This window comes from Accipiter gentilis, chromosome 2 (assembly GCF_929443795.1).
Source record: "Accipiter gentilis chromosome 2, bAccGen1.1, whole genome shotgun sequence".
Classification (NCBI taxonomy): Eukaryota; Metazoa; Chordata; class Aves; order Accipitriformes; family Accipitridae; genus Astur; species Astur gentilis.
The window spans coordinates 28,869,759-28,894,959 of record NC_064881.1 but is presented as its reverse complement, the minus strand read 5'-3'; the positions used below and the strand labels follow the sequence as shown (position 1 = coordinate 28,894,959).

Here is a 25,201-nt window from a genome sequence, read left to right as displayed (position 1 = left end):
GTCCTTACCTGTTGGCCAACCCATCAATGTTAAGGGCTTGTAACAAAGTTAATCATAGAATCATCATAGGATCATAGAATACCAGGTTGGAAGGGACCTCAAGGATCATCTGGTCCAACCTTTCTTGGCAAAAGCACGGTCTAGACAAGATGGCTCAGCACTCTGTATAGCTGAATCTTAAAAGTGTCCAGTGTTGGGGAATCCACCACTTCTATTGGGAGATTATTCCAATGGCTGATTGTTCTCATTGTGAAAAATTTTCCCCTTGTGTCCAGTCGTAATCTCCTAGGAGTAACTTGTATCCATTACCCCTTGCCTTTTCCATGTGACTCCTTGTAAAAAGGGAGTCTCCATCTTCTTTGTAGCCACCCTTTAAATCCTGGAACATGGTGATAAGGTCTCCCCTAAGCCGCCTTTTCTCAAGGCTGAACAAACCCAGTTCTCTCAGCCTTTCCTCATATGACAGGCTTCCCAGTCCTTTAATCATCTCTGTGGCCCTTTTCTGGACTCTCTCCAGCCTGTCCACGTCTTTTTTGCATAGCAGGGACCAAAACTGAACACAGTATTCCAGGTGTGGCCTGACAAGTGCTGAGTAGAGTGGGATAACGACTTCTTTATCTCTGTTGGTGATGCCCTTGTTGATGCAACCCAGCATCCTGCTGGCTTTCTTTGCCGCAGCCGCACGCTGTTCACTCATACTGAGCTTGTTGTCCACCAGGATCCCCAGGTCCCTTTCCGCAGAGCTGCTCCCCAGCTGTGCTGCACGCCTGGATTATATTTTCCCAGGTGCACTTGTCCTTGTTGGACTTCATAAGGTTCTTGTTAGCCCACTCTTCCAGCCTATCCAGGCCTTCCTGCTGAGTGGCTCTCCCTTCCGAAGTGTCCACTTTCCCACTCAGTTTGATATATCATCAGCAGACTTCATCAGGTTACACTTGATCCCATCATCCAGATCACTTAAGAAGATAATAAACAGCGTTGGGCCCAATATTGATCCCTGGGGGACCCTACTTGTGACAGGTTATCAGTTTGAAAAGAAGCTATTTACCACCACCCTCTGGGTGCTGCCTGTCAGCCAGTTCCCCACCCACCGCACAGACCACTTGTTTAGGCTGTAACGCATCAGTTTCTCCAGGAGGAGGCTGTAGGAAACCATATCAAAAACCTTGGAGAAATCCGGGTAGACAATGTCCACAGGTTGCTTGACATCAACCAAGGAGGTTACTTTGTCGTAGAGGGTAATCAGGTTTGTCAGGCACGATTTGCCCTTGGTGAATCCATGGTGGCTTTTCCCAACCATATGCTTCATTTGACTTGTGATATTCCCCAGGAAGATTCGTTCCATAACTTTCCCAGGGACTGAAGTAAGACTGATGGGCCTATAATTTCCTGGATCCTCCTTTAAGCCCTTCTTGTATATGGGGGTGACATTAGCCTTCTTCCAGCCTTGTGGGACATCCCCCAATCTCCATGACTTCTCAAAGATTGTGGAGAGTGGCCTTGCAGTGACATCAGCCAGCTTGGGTGGATAACATCAGGGCCCATTGAATTATAGGGGTCAAGCTCCTGTAATAATTCACATACCAACTCTTCCTTCACTGATGGTGGGTCTGTGTTTGCATCAACCTGAATTTTTGTTCCCAAGGCCTGGGGCCCAACAGTGCTTGTAAAGATAGTGGTGAAGAAAATGTTGAGAACCTCTGCCTTTTCAGCATTGTTGGTGACTAATTGACCTCTCCTATTTAACAGTGGGCTGATATTTTCCTTCTGTTTCTGCTTGCTGTTTATATACCTGAAGAACCCTTTCCTGTAGTTTTTGACATCTCTGGCCAATTTCAATCAGAGCTGAGCTTTTGCTTTTCTAACTGCATTTCTGCATGCCCTGGCAATGACCTCGTAGTTCTCAACGGGTATTCATCCACTTTTCCACATCTGGTATGTTTCTCTCTTGGTTTTGAGCAGATTCAGAAGCTTGCAGTTAAGACAAGGGGGTCTCTGGCTCCACCTATGTCCCTTACGTTTAAAGGGGATGGTTTTGTGCTTCCAGGAGAGTATTCTTGAAAAACTCCCAGCACTCACTAGCTCCTTTGTCCTCCATGGAAGCTTCCCATGGAGTCCCTCTCAACTGAGCTCTGATTGAGCTGCAGTTTGCTCTTCTAAAATCTAAAACCTAAACCCTATTCAATAGGTTCAATAATATTCATATAATATCATATTCAATTCAAAACTACAAGGGGAATTTTGGTAGAATGTGGTAACTTCCTACTGGACCCCATTACTGCACCTTGCAGCTTGAGATCCCAAAGTGAACATACAGGCAGCTACTTATGCTTCTTCGTTATCTTGGCTTTAATTATTCATTTGAAGCTTACCTAAATGCCAGGACTGGGAAGCTGTTACAGGGAGCCTGTGCTTTTCACCTTCACAGTAATGTGTCTCAGAGGATTTGAAGGCCTAAAAGAATAATACATTTTCTTTTAATGAGGTGGTAAAACTCTAAATTGCTGTATCAGATCCCATATTTCCTTTGCAAATGAGGAAATAATCAATAACCCAAACTCATGAAGGAGATAGTAAATGTCTTGTGTCATGCTAGAAAAAATTTCTGTAGACACTGGATGTTTAAGGAGTATGATGAGTGATCTCCAAAGAAATAGCTGTATGATATATTTTCCTTTATGCCTGCAGGACCACAAGGTAGAGGAATTCATTGGTTCTCCACTTTATTCAGTTATGATAATCAGTTATGAGATGCTACTGCGATCTTTGGATCAAATTCAGGCTATAGAATTTAACCTCCTAATCTGCGATGAAGGACATCGTCTGAAAAATAGCTCTATTAAGACAACTGCAGCCCTCACTAGTCTGTCTTGTGAGAGGAGGATTATCCTTACTGGTTAGTATCTATAGTTACTTTTAATATTTCACTATGTCAATAGTGCTAGGTTGGGGTAAAGAAAAAAGATATTTATTGTAAGTATGGCAGGAGCACAGTATAAATTTTGGCAATGGGTATTAAAGGGACAAATTTTGGGTCCTCTAAAAACAGATTATTTCCAATTTTTTTAAATAAATGTATAATTTGTCCATCTTCAGGGGCAGGCAAGGAGCCTGGGAACTTCTGTAAGGGAATCAGGATTCTGCATACAGTAATTGTTTTCCTTTGTAGTTATTTAATAAAATTGATTTAGAACTTGACTTTTTTAATTCCTTTGTCAAAACAATAAGATGTGCAGTCTGTTTAGTTAGGAGGTCTTAATTAGCTTATTAATCATGATAAAATTTTAGATTAATTCAGAACTCTGAGTAATTCACATTGAAACAAAACCTCTGTTTTCAAGATGCATTCTCAATATTAAACCCTGCCTTCAATGATTGTAGTTCTATCAGTTTCAAGAAAAAGTTGCCAGATGCAGAATTTTTGTTTTTCTTTTTCCAGGTACTCCAATCCAAAATGACTTGCAAGAATTTTATGCGTTAATAGAGTTTGTGAATCCAGGAATACTTGGTTCTTTATCCACATATAGAAAGATATATGAGGAACCAATTGTCAGATCTAGAGAACCTTCAGCAACAAAGGTATATTATTAAAAAAAATACAGTTATAGAAGAAAATTCATAGACAGCACTGTGAAATTTGCTTTCTATGGAATAAAATGAAACTCAGGACTACTAATAGTAACAAAAGCTTTTCACTTTCCTATTTGAAATAAATTCACTTGTTCTCCAAAGGAAGCAGGAGGAATGCATGCCTGTTGAGATCACGTCATTTCATCTGCCTATTAATTAGCAGGCAAAAATTGTTCTCCAACACTTTGCATTCCCAAAAATGCCATGCGCATTACCATGTGATGATACTTTATTCATTCTTAGTTTCTCCACAGCATTGCAAATTCTGCATGATTTTATTGCATCTCCAGAAATTCTAGAATATAATTCAAGCCTTGGATGTCTTCTGGGACATTATCTTCCTTTGTTTAAGACTTTAGAAACCAGACCTAGAACTAAGCTAATGCAGTGGTACTAATTGGAGAGGAATTGGTCATTACAGTCCCATGTCAGAAAGTGGTATCATACTTTTAAAATGTTATTTAAATACCTAATTAAAATCATACAGAAAATTACTGTGATGAAATGCAAAATTATCATTAATTTTGTGCTTTGTTCTTTTAGGAAGAAAAGGAATTAGGAGAAAAAAGAGCAGCAGAACTCACACGCCTCACTGGACTCTTTATTCTAAGGAGAACACAGGAGATTATAAACAAATTTCTGCCCCCCAAAAAGGAGAGCATAATCTTCTGCCGACCAACAGCACTGCAACTTGAATTGTATCAAAAACTGCTTAGTTCTCGAGTTATTAGGTCCTGTCTACAAGGCAGGCTAGAAAACAGTCCTCACCTAATATGTATAGGAGCTTTGAAAAAACTTTGCAATCATCCATGTCTTCTGTTTAAAGCTATAAAGGTATCTATTTTCATGGGGGTGGTGCCTGCAATTAGTCATTTCAGCAGGCAAAGGTCCCTAAAACTATATTATGGTCAATGTGCATGTTACTTAAGGTCATTTCCATACTCTCTTCTCACATACAACTTGCTTTAGGAGATCTGCTTTCAACATAAAAGTTAGGAAATTTGAATGTACTCGGGGAAGGTATCTCACCAGTTTCCTACTGCTTTGTGGTATTTTCTGTTCTTCATGTATTTTCACTCTTAATCTTGTCTCTGAATATTTGTAAAATTACATATAAATGTGAATTTTACAAAGAACACTGTTGGCTAGAGATTACTCTGTGTACTCTGTCTGCTAGTTCCTCTGAAACCCCCCTGTCCACATGATAATTTCACACTCAGGCTCACTGACACGGGGAGCTGCAGGCTCAAGATGTCACTGGTACTAGATGTCTCCATTTCCACTTCTCCTGGGACACTTTCACACTGTACACCTTGTAATTTCTGTAGAAATGTTCTCATTCCTATAGGTAAATAATGTGATTGTTAGAACTTGATAATGCTAACTTCTATGGCCACTAGTCAAAGTCCAAGTAAGGTGGGTGGAAACGTAAATCTTTCTTAAAAGATGTACTTCATGACTTTGTAGGAGTGTCCACAGCACAGACCTCCCTGTAACTTTCAACACTGCCAAGTAAAGTTCATTGCCTTTACTTCATATTATAAGCATTAGACATTTTTTGTATGTGAAAGCATAAGCCTTTAGAAACTATAGGGATGAAAAGGACTATATGTGCAAGTCATTTATTGCCATTGTGGTTTTGGCATTTGAGTAGTTTGGCTTTTTCCTCCCTGTGAAACATTGATTGTCAAATTACAGCAAAATACCACCTGTATTTCTTCTATTTTATTGTTTTTACTTGATAGCTTTTCTTCATTTCCAGTTGCATAACTGAATCTTAATGACAGCATCTTCCTAAAAAAAGTCAGTGACTGGAAAGTTCCATAATAAGGTATTATGGGATTTAGAAAGAATAAAGAATGTTGATTTCTACCCCCCCTGCCCCAAGTTGTAGGTATGGGTTTGCTGTGGGGGTACCTCTGTGTGGTTGTTTAAGTGGAGAATTAGAAGTAAAACATGTGCTCACATGATACAGTACTTTGTGGCAGCTTTTGATGCCTCCTTTTGTCTTTGTAATAAAAATATAGGAGAGTTTAAAAAAAAAAACACAAAACATGGAACTTGAATCCTTTTATTTTCAATAGGAGAAAAGCTGTGATCCTGTGTCTGATGAACATGATGAGTCTAGCCTCTATGAAGGTCTAATAGATGTCTTTCCACAAGATTATACTTCGGACACTTTCTCTGAAACTGATTCAGGAAAATTGCAGGTGCTGGTGAAGTTGTTAGCAGCAATCCAGGAGCTCAACTCTTCTGAAAGGCAAGTGTGAAAGCAAGGTAAAAGGGAAGTAATGGGAGTGACCTTCTGGATATTGTATTGCTTTTTAAATGCATGGGAATGTAATATTCAAAGTAAAGCCATTGCAATTGTTTGCAGAGGTGCCAAACATATTTAGGCATTGTACTTCTGGCACTTCCTTGTTAAATTGCTAGACTAGGATTTGCAGCTGACATAATTTTCATATTGTCTTTACTTGCAGAGACTTTCCAATGCTTTGTATCTCCTTGAGGATATGTATTGATGTATAAAATAATTTAAATTTCATTAAAATATTTTTAATTACTACATTATAAGTTATTTCCTCTTTAATCACGTTTAACTGCTCAGTGCTTGCTGCCTTTTCTGTTCAGGGTTAACCAGTCTCAACAGATGAACTTGCACAGCAACTACTTTTTTCCCCTGTGGTAAATGCCACTGACATGTAGGAAAACCTCTGTTTATCATGGCGTAATAGGATGCACATGGTTAGTTACTGTGCAATTGCTGTTTCACGGAAGTCTCATATGACCTTGTGTCCCATGATAACTTTTTTATGGACTTATGCCTTAAAGCCCAGCTATTCCAAAAGTATTTAGCTTTTAACTTTTATTTAAATTGATGCTTGAATAGGACATGCTGTAATTCAGTAGTGGGAAGTAACAGCAGATCTCTTGGCACTGATGTAATGGAATTTGAAGATGCTCTCTTTTTACAAATCAGAAAGCTGAGCCCATTGTTGGAGTTTATATGCCTAACATCCATTGAAACCAATGAAAGATAAATATCTAAATGTACTGGCCTTATTTCTTGTAGGTCAAAAGAAACAGGGGTATCTGGAAAAACACCTCTTCCTGTATCAGTGCTATAGGAGCTGCTGAGTTACAGCTGATGTTGAGGCATTATTTTACACCTTTAAAAGTTTTGTTGCTTCAATTCAGTGCTGTTCATGTTTCTTTTTCTTTTGTTTCTCTGCTCTCATTAGTACTAAATAGCTTTTGCAATATACAGACTCAATTCCAGTCCTCTTCTGAAGTTTATATTCTATTTTTGAATGAAAACAAAGGTGTGAATTTGGTGTTGATTGACAAAAAAAATCAATCTTGTTAAGTCTTTACAAACAAGTCTTGGATGTAATTCAACTGTAAAGTGTAATAATCAAAATACTTTAAAACAACTTTAAAATGTTAGTTTATCAGGTTTTCCATGAAATTGTTTGTCTAGTTCTTCAGTACTTGTTTTTAATCAAAATTATTTTAAAACATGGAGCATGTTTCATGGAATTTGTCACATTTAGTTTAGATTATAAAAGACCTCCCAGAAAGATCTGGCAGAAAATGCCCTAACAGCCCTTATTACTTTATTTATGGCTTAAATTCAAAAGAACTTGCTTTGTCCACTCAGTAGAATCATCCTCAATATCTGGGAGGATAGAAATTCTAGATTTGCAGATCTCTGAAACTTATTTAGTAAAAATTTCAGAGAAAAAACACCAACATAGTATGGGTCATTAGTGTAAGGGATCAGACTGATTTTGCTTTAAAAAATAACAACTAAAATCCAGACTATATTGTTTGTGATATCTTTCACTATCCTTCATCCCAGTTCTTTTCACTCATAAAATGTAGGAAAGAGTCACTGCTTTCCTATTTGACTTTCATGATTTTGTTTATTAGAATTTTCTGAGGTTGTCTATAGAAGCTCACAGTATCTTTTTCAGTAAGTAGAGTCATATATATATTATTTATTAGCTGCTACAAAACCCTCTGCAAATGCTGCCTTAACAACAGCTCTTTTGTATAAATAGAGATTTTTATCGTTGTGGCTGGTTCTGGATCACTGCAATCTGTGCATTAAGCCAAATTCTGTTGCAAAGGAAAACATTCATTATTTAACATTTAAATGCTTAACAGTAGCAATAATGCATCGAAATCTAGTATGTGCTTCAAATTAATAGGAAATGTTTTCTTTCTTAGGAAATATGAGTAACCTCAGGTTGATGTGTAATTTTTGCTTGACTTGTAATTTTATTTTCTTAGATGTTTTCAGTAATTTGTTATTGGACTTTAACTTTACCAAGGTCTAAGATGATAAGATAACTTTGTTTTACTGTTTGACAGAGTTGTACTGGTATCCAATTACACTCAGACATTAAACATATTACAAGAGACTTGCAAACGTTATGGATACTCTTACACTAGACTTGATGGACATACTCCTGTCTCCCAGAGACAACAGATTGTTGATACTTTTAATAGTAAATTCAGTCCAGCTTTTATCTTTTTGCTGAGTTCAAAGGCTGGTGGAGTAGGACTGAATCTGGTTGGAGCATCTCATTTGATCCTGTATGATATCGACTGGAATCCAGCTACAGATATTCAGGTCTGATAACAACTATGTACATGTGGGTTGAGATGGGCATCAAATGATTTCTTGACTGAGTTTGAAATGCCTGGCTTTACATGTCTTATTGCTACCCAATTATCACATTCCATCTCTTTTTAACTGGAAAGTTGCCGTGTTTCTAAAAAGAAAAACATGATTAGACTGCATAGCGAATATTACTGTTGATTTGCAATACCTGAGAAAAAGGGAGAGGTTCTGATCAGAATTAAGAGAATGAGAAAATCACGTGGCAATGATGTCGAAAGAAAACAAAGCCAGTGCTGTGCTATTCTTGTAATGGCACTGTTGGCCTCAAGGGATTATTTAGTTGGCGTAAGAGTGTTCAGTTAAAATAGTCCTTAGCAATAACAATTATAAAAATCTTTTTGTAAACATAGTAAGAAACTTCTTTTTGTAGAGTGATGCCCTGTGCTTAATATCTGAAATAAGCTCTGATTATTGGCCCTGCTTCAGTTACAAGTGTGAATTAGTACCCTCATGTGGTCACTTCTCTTGTTACTTGAAACACAGTCTGCTGTCTGTGTCAAAACTGCTACAGGTTGCCAAAGACCACAAACCATGTTGTGGGTACTTGTACCCAGTATGTAGGTATAACCCTTACATTTTGGAAAAAAAATTATATAGTAGTACTCAGTTACATTGTGTTTCTTTAAGAATTAAAGGGGGTGTAAAACAGTAATTTTACAATTTTAAAAGAAATGGAAAAGTCCTTTTTAAAGATGTATTGTGGCAAAAAACAATTTTGGGGATGGGGGAGAATGATGAGTATTCCTGAAATATCAAACAGTTGTTAATACTTGGAAAACAAATGTGAAGAGGGGATTTCTGGCAGGAAAGAGTTGAAACCCTTACTTTCCTATTATACGCAGAAAGAAAGGGGGGCATAAATGGCAGACAGTAAACTAAATTTTCAGAATTGTTTACAGTTAATACCAGAAGACACATAAAAACAGTCAAAGACAGTTATTGAGGAATGCTTTCTTTGGACAACGTCTTTCCAAATGAGCTAGCAGAACTGGTAATGTGATCAGCGGAGGCTACAAGTTTTAGCTGAAATACCATTGTAGAGTGGGCTGTTAATGCTCTTCATCTTTTTGCTTTCTTCAGGCAATGGCTAGAGTATGGAGAGATGGTCAGAAACATACTGTATATATCTACAGACTGCTAACCACAGGTCAGAGACGGTTCTCAAACATATCCCAGAGTGAGACAGTTATTGAAATTTTGTCCATAAAAGAAAGGGAGGGAATGTTTTTGGAAATAATTCGTTCTTTAAAAATATATATGATTTGTTCTGAATTCAGTTAAAATAGAGACATCACATTGATTCATGTGCCTTTGCTTTGCTTTGCTTTTGCTTGAATAACTGAAAATAGTGGTTTAGCATTTGCTGTTGTGGTGGGTTGACCCTGGCTGGACGCAAAGGTGCCCACCAAAGCCATTCTATCACTCCCCATCTCAGCTGAACAGGGGAGAGAAAATATAACAAGAGGTTCGTGGTTCGAGATAAGGACAGGGAGAGATGACTCAACCAATTACTATCATAGGCAAAACAGACTCAACTTGGGGAAAATTAACTTAATTTATTGCCAATCAACCAGAGTAGGGTAATGAGAAATAAAACCAAATCTTAAAACACCTTCCTCCACTCCTCCTTTCTTCCCGGGCACAGTTTCACTCCCAAATTCTCTACCTCTTCGCCCCCAGCAGCACAGGGGAACAGGGGATGGAGGTTGGGGTCAGCTCGCCATACCTCGTCTCTGCTGCTCCTTCCTCCTCAGGGGGAGGACTCCACTTGTCCCCTGCTCCAGCGTGGGGTCCCTCCCACGGGAGACAGTCCTCCACGAGCTTCTCCAATGTGGGTCCTTCCCACGGGCTGCAGTTCTTCACGAACTGCTCCAGCGTGGGTCCCTTCCATGGGCTGCAGTCCTTCAGGCACAGACTGCTCCAGCGTGGGTCCCCCATGGGGTCACAAGTCCTGCCAGAAAACCTGCTCCGTGGGCTCCTCACTCCATGGGTCCGCAGATCCTGCCAGGAGCCTGCTCCAGCGCAGGCTTCCCACTGGGTCACCGCTTCCTTTGGGCATCTACCTGCTCCGGCGTGGAGTCCTCCCCGGGCTGCAGGTGGATATCTGCTCCACTGTGGACATCCATGGGCTTCAGGGGGACAGACTGCCTCACCAGGGTCTTCACCACGGGCTGCAGGGGAATCTCTACTTTGGTGCCTGGAGCACCTCTTCCCTCTTCTTCTTCACTGACCTGGGGGTCTGCAGGGTTGTTTCTCTCACATGTTCTCACTCCTCTCTCCAGCTGCAGTTTCTGTGCCCTAGCAACTTTTTTTCCCTTCTTCAATCTGTTATCCCAGAGACACTACCACCATTGCTGATGGCCAGTGGTGGGTCCGTCTTGGAGCCGGCTGGCATTGGCTCTGTCGGACATAGGGGAAGCTTCCAGCAGCTTCTCACAGAAGCCACCCCTGTAGCCCTCCCCACTACCAAAACCTTGCCACACAAACCCAATACAGCTATGCATACTGTTATCAAGAAAAGGATTTGACTTTTTTTCTTTACAAGTACTGATCAAAAATTATTCCAGTGTATCTTTTTTTTTTTTTTTTTTTTAAATACAGGCTCAATAGAAGAAAAGATCTACCAAAGACAGATCAGCAAACAAGACCTTTCTGGGGCAGTTGTAGACCTTTCCAAGACATCTGAACACATCCATTTTTCCATTGAGGAACTTAGAAATCTCTTTACTCTTCATGAAGATTCCACCTGTGTTACCCATGACTTGCTTGAGTGCGACTGTATGGGAAAGAAAGACCATCAAAGTGAGTTTCTTTTTCGTTATCTCTGACTATTGTTGAGGAAGTACATCCATTCTGAATATATAGTCTGTCACTGGAGAAAACTCTGCTGCTCAGTAAAATAGGATTGAAGTAATGAGGTTCATTATGGAATCTTCCAGATACTGGCTGATTTTTCTAATCCATAGGAGCCCTTCACAAGATGAAGAGGAGACAAGATTCATTCCTTGCAGTAACAACCAATTCAAGTGTCATCCCTCTTAATTCCTTGAATTAGCTATGGCCAGCTCAATTAGTAATTCATTCAACCAATTGGCACTATATGGTGTTTTGGTTCTAAATATTCAGGACAGTAATCAATAGCTGGTAAGAGCTAGTTCAAAAGCTGTTTATCTGAGGACAGCTATACCAGATGAAGATCTGTGCCGGAAATCTGAATATAAGCCGTCATTTCACAGTTATTAACTAAAACTAGCTCATCTAGTTTCTTAAAGGAAAGAGTGTCTATTGTCCTGGTATGTTTCTTTCCTTTGGGCATGAAATATCCATGTACATTATTTACAGGGGTGATAGTGAGGTACCACTACTGATATCTTCTAAACGCACACAGATACCACCATAAAAAGAACCAAAGAAATGGGTTCAAGGGTGCATGTTCTCAACAGACATGGGCAAGAAATTAAGTAATACAGACCCAGTGAGACTATTTTGCTTGATGGTTTGCACGTTTCCAGGTAATAGGCTAGAGTTGTGTTCCTTTCTCATCTGATTCAACCCAAAATGGGGAGGACTCAGCTAGTGAAACCACAGTGGTTCTGTAGCCATAAGAATTTGACTTTCTCCTTTATTTTTGCTCCACATACTGATTTCATTGTCTTTGTATCTTTCTTAAATGATTGAAAAATTAGACCTTCTGTTTTTGCATGAGTAAGTGATGTTCGAAAATATAGCAGCCTCCACTTAAGTACTATTACAGGACCTGTGTGGAAAAGGCACCTTTAGGGTTAAATGTCAGCTAGATTTTCTCACTGGTGTGCAGTGAGGCAGGCAGAGCTCCTGGACTGCGGAAATCCAGAGAAATTTCATATTATTACTGTGATGAACACTGGTGCATATAATTTTATTTAGCATTTTTGCAGTTGTCTTAACAGTCTTGACGGCTTATCTTATGCTTTGAATGCATATTGGTTCCATCAATCCAGCTACAGCATTGGTCTCTTGGATCCTGTAACCAGGACTTCCTCAAGAGTATTAATACCTTGGTCCCAGTGAACAGAACCTTTTGGCAGTAAATCAAGGAAAAACCTGAAGATCATTCTTAGACTTAAATGGTGGAAATGGCAGAGTGAGGGGAAGATCTGATATCCTAAAGAGCAGAGGTCAAACTGGCTAACCAGCTCCCTGGTCAAATTGTTGTGAGTCATGGTCTTCAGTTTGATCACCTAGAACACAGCTGCCACTAGTTGGTCTCTTGGCCTTTCCTAAGAACAGAAAGCTGTCAAATTACTTCATCAGGGAACCAGATTCCAGGTTACTGGGGATAGATGCTGGTGTGCAGAAAAGGCCAAGAACTTTCACTGATTCTTCTCCTCCATTTCTAGCAAGTATGATTCAAAAGATAAACTAAAGAGGAACCAAACAATGTAATACAGGCTTCACAATATAGGAACTTTTCCTAATGATCTCCATTAGATATACCAACGAGACTGGATATTTTTGACCAAGCTCCTGTTGTCCATTCACACTAGGGCCATCTTTAGGAAACCACAGGTGCCTGGAAAGGAAGAAATTAACTGTGCATGGATTGTGCAGATGGGTTGTTTGCTATTCTGCTGGCTTTCAGATCAGCTACAAAGCTGTAAGCCTGTTGTTTTACCTGATCATGGTGTAATTTATGGCGTTAGGAATGCATAATCTGTAAGGACTTGAGAAGTGCATCTATTCTAAATTTTCTTCTGGCCAGTTGTCATGGTTTAACCCCAGCCAGCAACTAAGCACCACAAAGCCGCTCACTTACTCCCCCCACCCACCCAGTGGGATGGGGGAGAAAATCGGGAAAAGAAGTAAAACTCATGGCTTGAGATAAGAACGGTTTAATAGAACAGAAAAGAAGAAACTACTAATGATGATGATAACACTAATAAAATGACAACAGTAATAATAAAAGGATTGGAATGTACAAATGATGCGCAGTGCAATTGCTCACCACCCGCCGATCGACACCCAGCCAGTCCCCGAGCGGTGATTCCCCCCACCCCCATTCCCCCAGGTTCTATACTAGATGTGACGTCCCATGGTATGGAGTACCCCGTTGGCCAGTTTGGGTCGGCTGTCCTGGCTGTGTCCTGTGCCAACTTCTTGTGCCCCTCCAGCTTTCTCGCTGGCTGGGCTTGAGAAGCTGAAAAATCCTTGACTCCAGACCAAACACTACTTAGCAACAACTGAAAACATCAGTGTTATCAACATTCTTCTCATACTGAACTCAAAACATAGCACTGTACCAGCCACTAGGAAGACAATTAACTCTATCCCAGCTGAAACCAGGGCACCAGTAAAAGGATATGTTTCAAGTGTAGTGCAAATGTGCATCATATGTCAGTCAAAAGGAAAGTCTTGCATATATGAGTCTTCATGGGGTCTCCAAAACTTTAAAAAACTCAAGAATACTCTGAGTCATCGTGCTGCTCATATCACTGGTCTTTCCTAAGGAGCACGTAACACTGTTATGAAAATATGTGACAACAGGTTTTAAACCAGTAACAGCAGTGATGCAATTTTTTTCCCTCCAAAATTATTTCTTCATTTATCACATGCATTGGATGAATCATGAAGCCAGCAATGTGTGACACACCCTGCAATGAGGTGGTACTGTTTGGGTCTTTAGGATTCTTTGTTGAAAGTGAATTCCTCTCTTTGTGCTTCACAGCAATAGTCTTTTCCTTACTGTGATAGACAGTATACAATATTGCGTATATTGAACAACTTGACATAACCTGGGCGTACAAAGTGCACAGCTCTAGGGTGCTGAGTCAATGAAATAGCTATTCAAACTATTCTTAGCTGGCTGGAATGACTTCCCTGGGATGAAATAGAAGCTAGCATGAATTTTGCTGCAACATACTTCTAGATTCAGATTTTACTTAAAGAACGGGAGCAGCCCAAATGTCACAGAATTAGGAAGACAGAAGGAAGGAAATTGCCAGATAAGATATTTACTTTCCCATCCATGTGTAAAAGGATTTGTCTTCATGCTAGCATATGGTGATTTTGATAAACTCGATCAATGAGCAAGAAACAGCCTTTCCCCTCTTACTGTGGATACATATGTTTGGGTTTCATTGACATAGAAGGATTATATATGCTGTTCTGTTTTCTCTCATTTGTTACCACCAACTGGCTTATTGATTCAGACTGAAATTTTCTGTCTTAGTTTTCTCTGATTAGTCTACTGCATCATTTTTTTTCAGATCCTTCCTCAGAAAAGCCTTCTGTATCTAGAAGTTGCCAGCTTGGACAAAACCATGGGAAGCCTCATTCAAAGAAACCACTCTCCATGTCACAGTTGATGCAATGGAAACATTTCTCTGGGCAACATCAGACTCTCACTGATCCTTTCCTTGAAAGGATTAAAGAGAATGTTTCTTTCATTTTCCAGAATGTAACCAGTCCAACTTCCACCAGCTAATAAAACTTAAGTGCCTTTCCCTATCACTTGCATCCTCCTCCTCATAGGTATAGTAAACAACTGATCAACTGATGTGCTGTTACCTTTTGTTCTTTTTGCCAAGTTCTGTTTTGTGTCTTTCTGACAAGGTTTCTGGGTAAATGTGATTCCCGATGTTTATACAAAGTTACAGTTATTACTAAGTTAATCATACTTACTATATTTATAATACAGGTTTTTAAAACTAACTTTGCTTTCCAGTCTTCTGTTCCTTTGATAACATAATTAGTAAGATAGTTTTTATGCACATTCCTATGTATGTCTTTGTTTTATAGTTTTCATTTAATCGTGATGATTTATTGCTTGTAAAGCTGGCAACTCTTCAGCCAAATTTTGTAAGATTAGGCAATGCCGTATGCATGTATATGCTGTTAACAAGACCCTGGTTGGATTTTTGTTTTCTCAATGAAAAGTTATGTATCTGCGTAACTGTGGCTTTATGACAAGGTAGGTATTTGCTCCCTTGAATTTAAAATTTAATGAAACTCAGAGCAATAGCCACTGAGGTCCAAAATCCTGAGACCACAGCTTGATACTGTGACAAAATATTCCGAAATTCTTCTATTGCTTTTACTTGAGAAAATAAAAAACCTTATTTCTCAGACATACAGAGTACAGGCTTATCTACATCTAGCTAACTCCTTTTAAGGACTCTTTTTACCAAACACTGGAGTACTGAGCATATTTTTTTTTTATGACTATTTTCCTTCTTCTTTGAAGGTGCAAAAGTTTGAAATCAGTTTACAGCTTTTAAGTGAAGTACTTTGAAAGGCCCAGAAGGACAGAAGATTGGATAATTTCCACAAATACTGCAAACTTACAGAATTTGAAAGACCTTGAACAAGAATAGGGCTCCATTGTGGTAATCCTGCATTATGCCACATGATGTACAATCTCTTGGTATTTGGTACATGTGAGAGCAGTGGCTAAAAGCCCAACCAGCTTTCAGAAAACAGTTAAAATTGGTTCGTTCTCCATGTTATAACAGTTAGTGCTCTCTCTTTCCCTAGGCTGTCACTGAGTTCACAGTCCATACTAACCCATCATCAAACATTTTCCTTGCATTTTGATGCAATTTGGGAACTGAAAGCCATGTGCACTGACCTCTCTTCACCATCCACATTTATTTTAGAGGGTTTTTTAGTTTCCTTTGACTCTAAATGCTGAATGACACCAGAAAAATAATGAAGACTGAAGCGAGAGAATGATCGAGAAAGTCAGCAATTGCAAACATCTTTTTGGCATGCAAATTGCGTTCTTGGTAACAATTACAATTCTGCTAACACCTAGAGTTTAATTCTTTGACAGTTTAGGCTGGCTGTTAAAAGAGCCTGTTCTTCACACTGTATATGGTGAGTGTGGTGGTCACGCTTACCCAGATGCTGTGCTGCTGTGGTGCCAATTCGCTGTTAGACAAAGGCTGTCTGGTATCTTACAGCTCCCACAACTTATTTTAATTAGCAAGGGCAAGGTTTGCCTGCAGCTTTGTAACTCAAGAAAGAGATTCTAGCCAATCTGTATAATAATCATTATTGTAATTAATAATTACCTGAGACTGATCATACTTAGATCTGTGCTGCCCATAAGTTTCTGTTAGTTGTGCTTTTGTCCCTGTCTGTAGGAAGCGTGCTGGCATTCTCTGCTGATGCTGATCTCATATGTGGTTTCTTGCATCTGTATGAACAAGTAGATGCCAGTTTGGTTCTATATTGCTGGTTTGTTTGTGGGACCCTAGTCATCTCCACTGAACACACATGAGCCCGCTCTGGTTTGGAGCAAACCACCTGGCAGTGCCATTGAGGAAACCTGGGCATATAAGAGAAGGAAGTTCCAGGATCCACACCATGCCATGTTTCATCTTCTCTGCCCAAGGCAGTCCCTCAGGGGTATCTCAGCAGGCCTCCCCACCTCACCTGTTGAGTCCTGCCCTCAGACAGTCCTACTTGCTGTCACGTCATGCACCACTCCGCACAATACAGCTGTAGCTGCATGCTGGCAGAACACAGGTCTGGCAGAGAAGCCCTTTTATTGTTTGGCCTCCAGGGCAGTTTTATTTTGGCAGTTTTTAAATTAAAAAATATAAAAGCTGGTGCTGGACCACCATGGAGCTCTCGGGAGGCCAGAGGGGATGAGCCCCCAGACGCGTACTGCTGTATGTGTGAAGGTGATCCAGGCTCAGATCACTGTTCTGGGAGGGATTTCTGGCAGATGGGCTATCACACTAGGTAATGTTGCTTCAAGGTTAAGAAGCCCAAAGCAGCCTATACAAACACATGCAACACCAGTTACTGCTTCAGTATGATTCCCTGTCTGTGCCCTGCTATGCCAAGCTGCCCCAGATCTCTGGCAGTGGCATGGTGATTCTCAGTGGAAGGCTCCTCCAGCATCCATCTGGCCAGCCAGTTGTGCACCCCTCATTAACCCTTCACGACTTCTGGGCATGATGGAAGTACGCATGTGCTTCTTGGTTGTTTGGGTAAGACAATACTACCCAAATACCCAGGCTGCACACGGCATTATACATGATGCAGATTGAAAATCTTTTTCTGAAATTTGATGTGTCCTGGAAAATTATGTTTTTCACTGGAAGAATAGGCTGTGGAAAATACAGGAAGCATGAATACAGACTAATTTATTATGCCATCTGTGATTCTCCCACAGTAGTCTACAACAGCCTGCAAAATGAGACTATCCCACCCTGCTCACATAATCGTAGTATAATATCCAGTGTTTTCATACAGAGTGCAGCACATGGACATGTGCATTTCTTCACCCATAGGTGAGAAATGTCTACTAGGAAAAGTCCCTGTGGTGAATTTACCCTAACCCGACTGTTGACTGATAAGGCGTATTGAGAATTTCGAGTCTCTGCAAGGTCACATTGCCCCTTCTCTTAACAATTGTGAAACCCTAGAGCATAGAGAAGGTGGCTGGTGCTGAAAGGCAAGTATCAGGTCCTAGCAGATGGTCTCAGATGTGGCTTCTGTGTTCACTGCCAGTGATGCCAGCTGTAAAGCACTATGCAGTTTATGTTGCATGGTTCCACCAATCAGTCCTAGTCTCCTAGATCCAAGACTTGCTCTGCAGAAAGTGGGAGGCAATGGCTATTGAAGCCATGGCTGTGTTCCTCTGCAGCGCTTGAAACACAAGGTATGGATTAATGTACTTTGTTGCCTTTTTCGGTTTTTGAAGGTTGCAAGTGTTCATCCACCAAGTGGACCCACACCAAAGAATAAGGCAAATCTGCCTAACAGTAGGTCTCAAATGGTGGCTTCTTCAGTACAGCATGAAGAGCAGCAGGAACTATAGGTGTTAAGCACAATGGCAGTGTATTTTTTCAACAAACACTAAGCAAAGATTGCCAGTATTTGACATTTATTAATGCTATAGAATCAGCAAAAATGCATAGAGGTATGCCTGAGGCAGCAAGCAGCGAGTGCAGTGCCAGCTAACTGTCCTGGTGCCTTCAGAGGTGTGAGATGTTGAGGGTTATCAATTCAGGGTGTGCTCTGTCTGAGCCCAGATTTGTTGTAGGGCACTCCATTGAATGATACTGATTTGAGTTGCTTTGCACCGGTGGGCCCAGAGAGGAGTGCTCACCCTGTCAGGAGAACAGATCACAAAGACACGTGCTCTTAGGGAACAGTCTGCTAATCTTAGAACGGCTACTGCAGGTCTCTGAATCACACTGGGCAGGGAGGGTTGTCAACCAGCCCTCAGATTCAGCAATCAATATTGTGTTCCTTGCCAGCTCTTAGCTGGGAGGAGGGGATTTTGGAGAAGTTCTGTTACTTCTGGTATAGGGCATACTGCCAAAGAGACAAGCGTGCTGCATGTTCTTGACTGAGACCAACCCTGATTTTAAAAAGCAGAAGGGGTGGTGTTTTATTTATTTTTGTATATTGCAGCAAGGGTTTTTTTTTAACTGGTTTCATATGACTGCTTTTGTTGATTCAGCTTTTATCCATCCTGGCTCAGGTTTTTTTGTGACTGAAATGGTGACCCTATATCATTATTCACTTGCAGAATAGCGATCTGCATTACAACTCTATTCACTTGTTGTCAGACAAGGAACCATAAAACAAGCTTTGGGTGTCATACAAGTTTGTATGGCAACTGCTATGGCAACTGCAGTAGATGTATCTTGCATTCTCACAAGAGGTTGACATCAAGTCCAGTTAAAGGTCTGCCTTTTTCAGAGATCATGAAGTTCTTTGACTCGTCATCTGGTGCAAGAAAGGTGCCAAATGGTGACTGAATGCTTCCGTAATGGAATAAACTCACGGGGATTTCTTAAAATGACAAATATGGAACAAGCTTTGACAACTGCTTGGGATTACCACCAGGAATTTGCGAAAAGAGACTCCAGCCCTTGCAGGCAAGTAACACACAGAAGGAAAGTAGTTCTTTCATGTGCTTTCCATTGAATGAAAAGTTGATGTAAATCATGGTTGTTTATGTGGGGCTTAAATAAATGATGTGTTTGTGGCTATAAGATCTGGGAAGGTGATAAAGAACAATGAGGAAAACCACTTCTGGCTTTATAGAGCAACTGAAGAATAAGCTGTATTGAAATCTGTTTTTAACAAGGCCTTGTGTTCTATTACTTAGTACAAAAGCAAGACTGCTTTTGTAGACATAGGTACTTACACGGCTTATAATGAATGACACAGCGTTCCACTCTTGAGGGGCAATACTTGTTTGCACAAGCACCACAAGTCAGGACCCAGATAAGTAATACTGAACACTGCAGCCAAATTGTGGGTATTCTGGTAGAAACTTCCCTGCTTAGGAACAGTAGTTGCTGCTACCTTTCACCTGGCTTTTCATCGACATGTGGAAATCTAAGCTGATTTGAAGGAAACATGTCTGTGTAAAAGCATCTGCAGCTGTTGCTGCTTCCAGCCTCTTACCCTCTGTCAGCCTTGATGTCAGCCTGAGTTCTCCCTGTGCTCCTTTGTTTGCTTAGTTTGATTTACACCCACTTGACAACATATGATCTTCATTCCCCTCTAATTTCTCTCCTTCCAAATAGGCAAAATATCAGCCACAGTGACAAAAGCCTGTGCCCCTGCAAGCTAGTTTTTGGGGCATTTTCTGTCAATTAGCCAAAGATCTTTTCCCTCTCTTCATTATTACTGCCTTGGCACAGGCCTTAGTTTTCCAGAGCGTGAGTTACGTCACGTAACAGTGAGGTCCCTTGTGACCCTTGACTTTTCAAGGTTCCTTCTGAGGGATGGAGTTTGCTCAACAACAGAAGCACAACCTGAAATTTCCTCCCTCCAGTTGGAAGGTGTTGCCTTTGATGGGGTGTTCATCCTGTCCTGTAGCTGGTTTGGGCACACGGGTCTCCCTCCACAGCCTCATTGAGTCAACAGAGCTCTGTGCAGCAGTCAAGGCTTATCCAAAACCTTGTAGACTTGGGATCTGGATTAGATGCCCAAATCATTGAGTTAAGTAGATGAACCTTTGTGGGTTGCTCATACTAATGATGTATTTGATACATGTACTGCAGATGTAGAAGGGGTTAGCAGTACTTCCTAACTCTAAAGCTGGCCAACACTTCCTGCTGTACAGCACTTTTCTCATTTGTTTGTTACTTTGAAGCTTTTCCTGTTTGGACTAATTTTTTTCCCCATCAGTTTGCTGCTGCCAGGCTGATTTATGTTTGTGTTGGGTCAAAAGCTTCAGCAAAAATGGCTGATCTGTTCCTAAGACTGTGGGTAGGAGAAAACAGTTTGTTTTGTCCTTATTCCAGAACTAGAAGCCCTTCTGCTGAAATGCCTTCTTGCCTTCATATTTTGGATTAGGACTTAAAATAGAGGTGGGAAGAGATGGGAGGAAAAGGCATGACTTCTGTATTAGCATGTTTTTCACTCTTCCCCTTAGAATCTGCGCTGGTTTATAAATATTTGCAAGAAAAAGGCAGTAGGAATATGTATGCTAATGACTTCTTTCTTTTGAGCAGCTAAAATGTCTCCTGATTTCTCCTACACCAGGCTTGTACGAGACTCAGAACTGCTAGGTTTTACCAGTTTGAGCAAGCTGCATTCCCTCAGAGCTTTTTACCTGTGATCAGGCCCTGAATACACCACATTGCACAGGGTGACTAAATGCAGTCCGACCTGAGCTGTTTCAGGGGATTCTTCCTGTGATTCTTGCTTCCAGTTGCTCTCTGCTAGGCAGAGCACAAATGCAGCAGCTGACAGCAAGGAACTGTCTCATCTGTGCGCTAAATCAGCCTACCAACATCCCGTCTGCCTCAAGGAGCAAAAAGAACCAGGTCAGAGCAGTAAAACTAAAGCCAAGGTGGTATGGGATAAGGAAACCACTGAGGTGAGGACTGGCACAGAGAGAGACTGTGGTGGATTGACCCTGGTTGGATGCCAGGTGCCCACCAAAGCCGCTCTGTCACTCCCCCTCCTCAACTGGACAGGGGAGAGAAAATATAACGAAAGGCTCGTGGGTCAAGATGAGGACAGGGAGAGATCACTTGCAAATTACCATCATGGGCAAAACACTCGACTTGGGGAAAATTAATTTGTTACCAATCGAATTGGAGTAGGGTAATGAGAAATAAAACCAAATCTTAAAACACCTTCCCCCCATGCAAACCCAATACAGAGACAAGGAAGTGGAGGGGACCTAGGGGAGCAAGGAGATGGACAGGTAGGAGGGAGGGCTGAGGCTGGGCAGGCAAAGGCTAAGATGGGGTATAGAGTCAGGTAGAGAAGCCAAAGAAGGCCAGGTCCTCCTAGGTGAGCAGCTGGGTAGGGATAAGATGGTGCAGAAATCAAGGTTGGAACCAGATACCACTACTAAAAAGAAAGAACCATCAGGTTTGGTGAAAGGAGGGAGGATGCTCTCCTCCGGATCCTGCAATAGACCCCGTGATTCCCAAGTCTCACCATTCTCCTGCTCTTGGCAAATGCCCATGAAGTCACTGGTAAAGCAATTGTTTGCTCTCAGCTGATGTCTATAAGCTTTTAGAGTCATTGAATTCTCTTTGCTATTCATTTGTGAATCACTGGAAATTTGAAAGTATGATCCAGGTGAAAAAATGTTTGCAACCTTCATTGCAGCATGACTTCTTAAAAGATACAGATACTATTTTACAAGCTGCGGGCTTTTGGGATTAACGTTGCCTTGGGGACATTTAATGGCCTTGTACATATGCATCACAATGAAGTCTTGCCTGAACACATTTCCTGTTTCCTTGCTTCATCCAGCTAAAAGGACAGACAGTGATCTGGGAGTAAGTTGAGTGGCAGCTGATGTGAACAGAATTTGTGTTTTCTACATATATGGAAATCTGGTACCACTTATCTTAATGGGGCATTCCAAATTAGTGAATGTCTTTGACTTTTCGTTTCTTTGACCTTTAGTTGCTGCCTTTAGTCTCTATGCTCCACCTCATTAGTGCAGTTAACTCTTCATCTGATAGCGGTGGTACGAAGATAAATTAACCAAACTGCATGAAACACTTGGCTGTATAGGGGGGAGATCAGACACCTGACCTGGGTTTTAGAGAGAGGATGGACCTGAACTCTTGTCAGAGGTGCACAACAAAAGGATAAGAGGTGACAGTTCAGAACTGCAGAAGGAAAAATTCTGTCTGGGTATAAAGAAAAGAAAAAAAACACAGCAAAAGAGATTAACACTGAAAGAGGCCTCCCAGAAGGCCGTGGGAGCTCCATCCTTAGCAGTTTTCAGAACAAAATCCTAAGCAACCTGATCTGAAGCTGAAGTTGGCCCTGCTCTGAGTAGAAGGCTGGACTAGATGACCTCCAAAGGCTCCTTCTAATGTAAGTGATCTCCTGGACTGTTAGGAGCATGGAGAAAGTACAGCTCTGTGAGGTCTGTGACTGACTAACAGTCACTGACTATCTTCAAAAGCTCCTTGGGATCTAAAATCTGTGATGGATATAGACCAACAGAATCTGCTCAGGAACAATGAGATTTTAAAATCTGATATGATGAAAGAATTCAGACATCCTGCTTTGTGGAGGGGAACTTACTACCACCAGTATGAAATTGGCAGCCTGGAAAGGGTTGTGAGGTCTTTTACTTAATGTGCGTTGGCAGCTCCCAGAAGCCAGTGTTAACCAAGGAGCCTGTGGCATGCAGATGAACAGTGGAAGGTTGCCTAAACCTGAGAGCCACTTGAAATTGCAGCACCAGCTTTCCTCAAGCTGCTTTTAGCAATGACTCTACTCATCGTCTAGTCATTGAGTCTCTCTGTATGGGCTGTACCTTAGAGAAAAACATAACTGAAAAGCAATAGTAATGTGTATATCCCCTACAGATGTTGATATCCCCTGAAGATGTTGCGGGCTTTAATGGCCTGAAAAGCTGTTTAATAAACTGCTAAAGCGTTGCAAGTTCTGAAATCTTAACTTCAATTTGAAAGCTAAACACAGCCCGGAAATTACCTTGCTTTTCTTTCCTAGCAGCTATGATGGTCTCAGAATCCAACAGAAAAATATCAGGAGGGAAGAAAATGCTGGAGATGAAAATATTGCTGACCCTGACATTCTTAGGAACAAAACTTGCTTGGTAAAGAATTTCTGCTTGCTCCCTACTTCAGCATGCAAGCAACCTCTGGAAAGAATCTCCCAAGAAAAATCCTTATCACCAGCAGTAGCCTTAAGTGTACATTGTCTAGAGGACATAAATTTTCCCCCAGGACACAGCTTATTTGGTTCTGCATTTATATGTGCCAATAAAAGTGGTCTCCAGACAATTAATTTCTTTTCCTCTCCCTAGGAGAATTACAGGAGTCTCGCAGAGGTGAAAAGATCAGTTATAGCAGCAGAGCAATAAGAACAAAGATTTTGCCCACCTTCAAATTGGTGTTTTCTTTTTTTGTTTTCTTTTTTTTTTTTAACTGGCTAGGCAGTAAAAGCTAACCCCCTGGCTACAGAGGACTGGCAGAAGCTAAGTTTGCACCGCTGAGCTCATCCCTCCTCCAGCGACGCAGCAGCCTTGGAAGGGAGAAGGGGCACCGCCTGCCTTCAGAGCAACACCCTGCCTCGCAGCGCTGCCGTTTTTTTCCCCTGTTGCTATCTCATCTCAACTGTGTCAAGACCTATGCCCCTCAGCTGGGACAAGTTGATGTAGGTGGTGCGTGGTGGTATAAATGCAAGCAAAACACTCGCTAGAAAGCAATTAAGGTTGCTTGATGCAACACTCTTTTCCAGCCTTGGACGCAGCTGTGGGTCTAGCTGCAAACGTGCTGTTACTGCTGGGAAAGAGGAGTGTAAGGATGTGAGTGTCTAAATCCAGCTGGGGATTTACCTGGGGGTTTGGAAGTGGGGAATTAAGGTGACTCCAGGCCACCTCCTTCTTTGGCTCTGGTTTCCAGTTTCCCTCTCGCAGTTCCAGTCCTTGCAGGTAACGCGTTCCCGGGGCGGGTGCAGCTTGTTTGAGCTTCGTGTTCCTGCAGGCCCGATGCAGCTGCCCGGCCGGTTGCCCAGGTGCGCCAGGCTGGGAAGTTTTTGGGCGGCAGGGAGCTGAGGCACCACGCAGCGGAGAGGGACCGTGTGCTGCTCCCTGCCTGCAGGCCTCAGCCCCGGACCCCAAGCCCAGCCGTGAGACGGGACTGTGGCCCTGGTGGTGCTCCGGCACCTGTGCCCCTTGCGGCAGAGCCGTCCCTGCTCCTGCTCTCACGCAGAGCGTTTTAGATGAAAAACCCCGACTCGTCCACGGCAAGCGACGCTAGGATGCCAATAGGGTGCAAGAGCCGTACCATCCGGCAGCTTTGCTGCGTTTGCTTTTAAGGATTTGTTTTGGAGAAAGCGTCGGGCAAAGGCAGAAGGAGAGGTTTCGGTGCGAGGGTGACCTGAGGGTGGCAGCAGCCGCTCGCAGGACCGTCGGTCCGGGCCGCGCCGGTACCCGGGGCGAGGAGGCTGCGAGCCCTTCCCCGGGGAGCGCTGCGGGCTTACGGGGGGGTGGCCAAGGGAGCCCTCCAGGGTGAGGGTGGCATCGGGGTGCCTGCGACCAGGAAGGAGACCTTGCTACAAAGCAGACCTTGCGTGAACCTGATCGGTTGCTGTTTCCAGGCAGAAATAAGGCACGATCTCTCTGTTTCTGTATTGAAGTCAGTGAGGCACGCGTCGGTCCGGTGACCGGCTCTGTCGTGAGTTACGATAATCGTGAGATATACCTTCCAGAGAAGAAAGGGCAAGCCGTGCGGATTTTTAACTGATGTAAAAGACCACGGCTTGTAAATCAAAGCTGCAGCCGGCACCCGACTGTGGGTGTCTGACGGCCCGAGGAACCGAGTGCGGGCGCTACGGGTTGCGGCAGCGAAGGGATCTGGGTACCTAAGTGCTGTCCTAGAGTTGCTGTAGGCACCTCAAACCCGGAGTCCTAAAACC

The 25,201-nt window shown here is 42.0% G+C and overlaps 2 protein-coding genes across 2 annotated transcripts in view; both read left to right on the top strand.

The window, feature by feature from the left end:
• RAD54B (RAD54 homolog B) overlaps positions 1-14,929 on the top strand; it is a 70,731-nt gene extending 55,802 nt beyond the window's left edge. Inside the window, exons 8-15 of the mRNA XM_049826466.1 lie at positions 2,689-2,896; positions 3,440-3,579; positions 4,174-4,464; positions 5,715-5,890; positions 8,008-8,269; positions 9,401-9,467; positions 10,922-11,122; positions 14,566-14,929. Coding sequence (XP_049682423.1) covers positions 2,689-2,896; positions 3,440-3,579; positions 4,174-4,464; positions 5,715-5,890; positions 8,008-8,269; positions 9,401-9,467; positions 10,922-11,122; positions 14,566-14,783 — 1,563 coding nt within the window. The 3' untranslated portion in view covers positions 14,784-14,929. The remainder of the gene's footprint in view (positions 1-2,688; positions 2,897-3,439; positions 3,580-4,173; positions 4,465-5,714; positions 5,891-8,007; positions 8,270-9,400; positions 9,468-10,921; positions 11,123-14,565) is intronic.
• The window catches only part of VIRMA (vir like m6A methyltransferase associated), a 696,173-nt gene that overhangs the window by 101,543 nt on the left and 569,429 nt on the right, over positions 1-25,201 (top strand). The window lies entirely within an intron of this gene.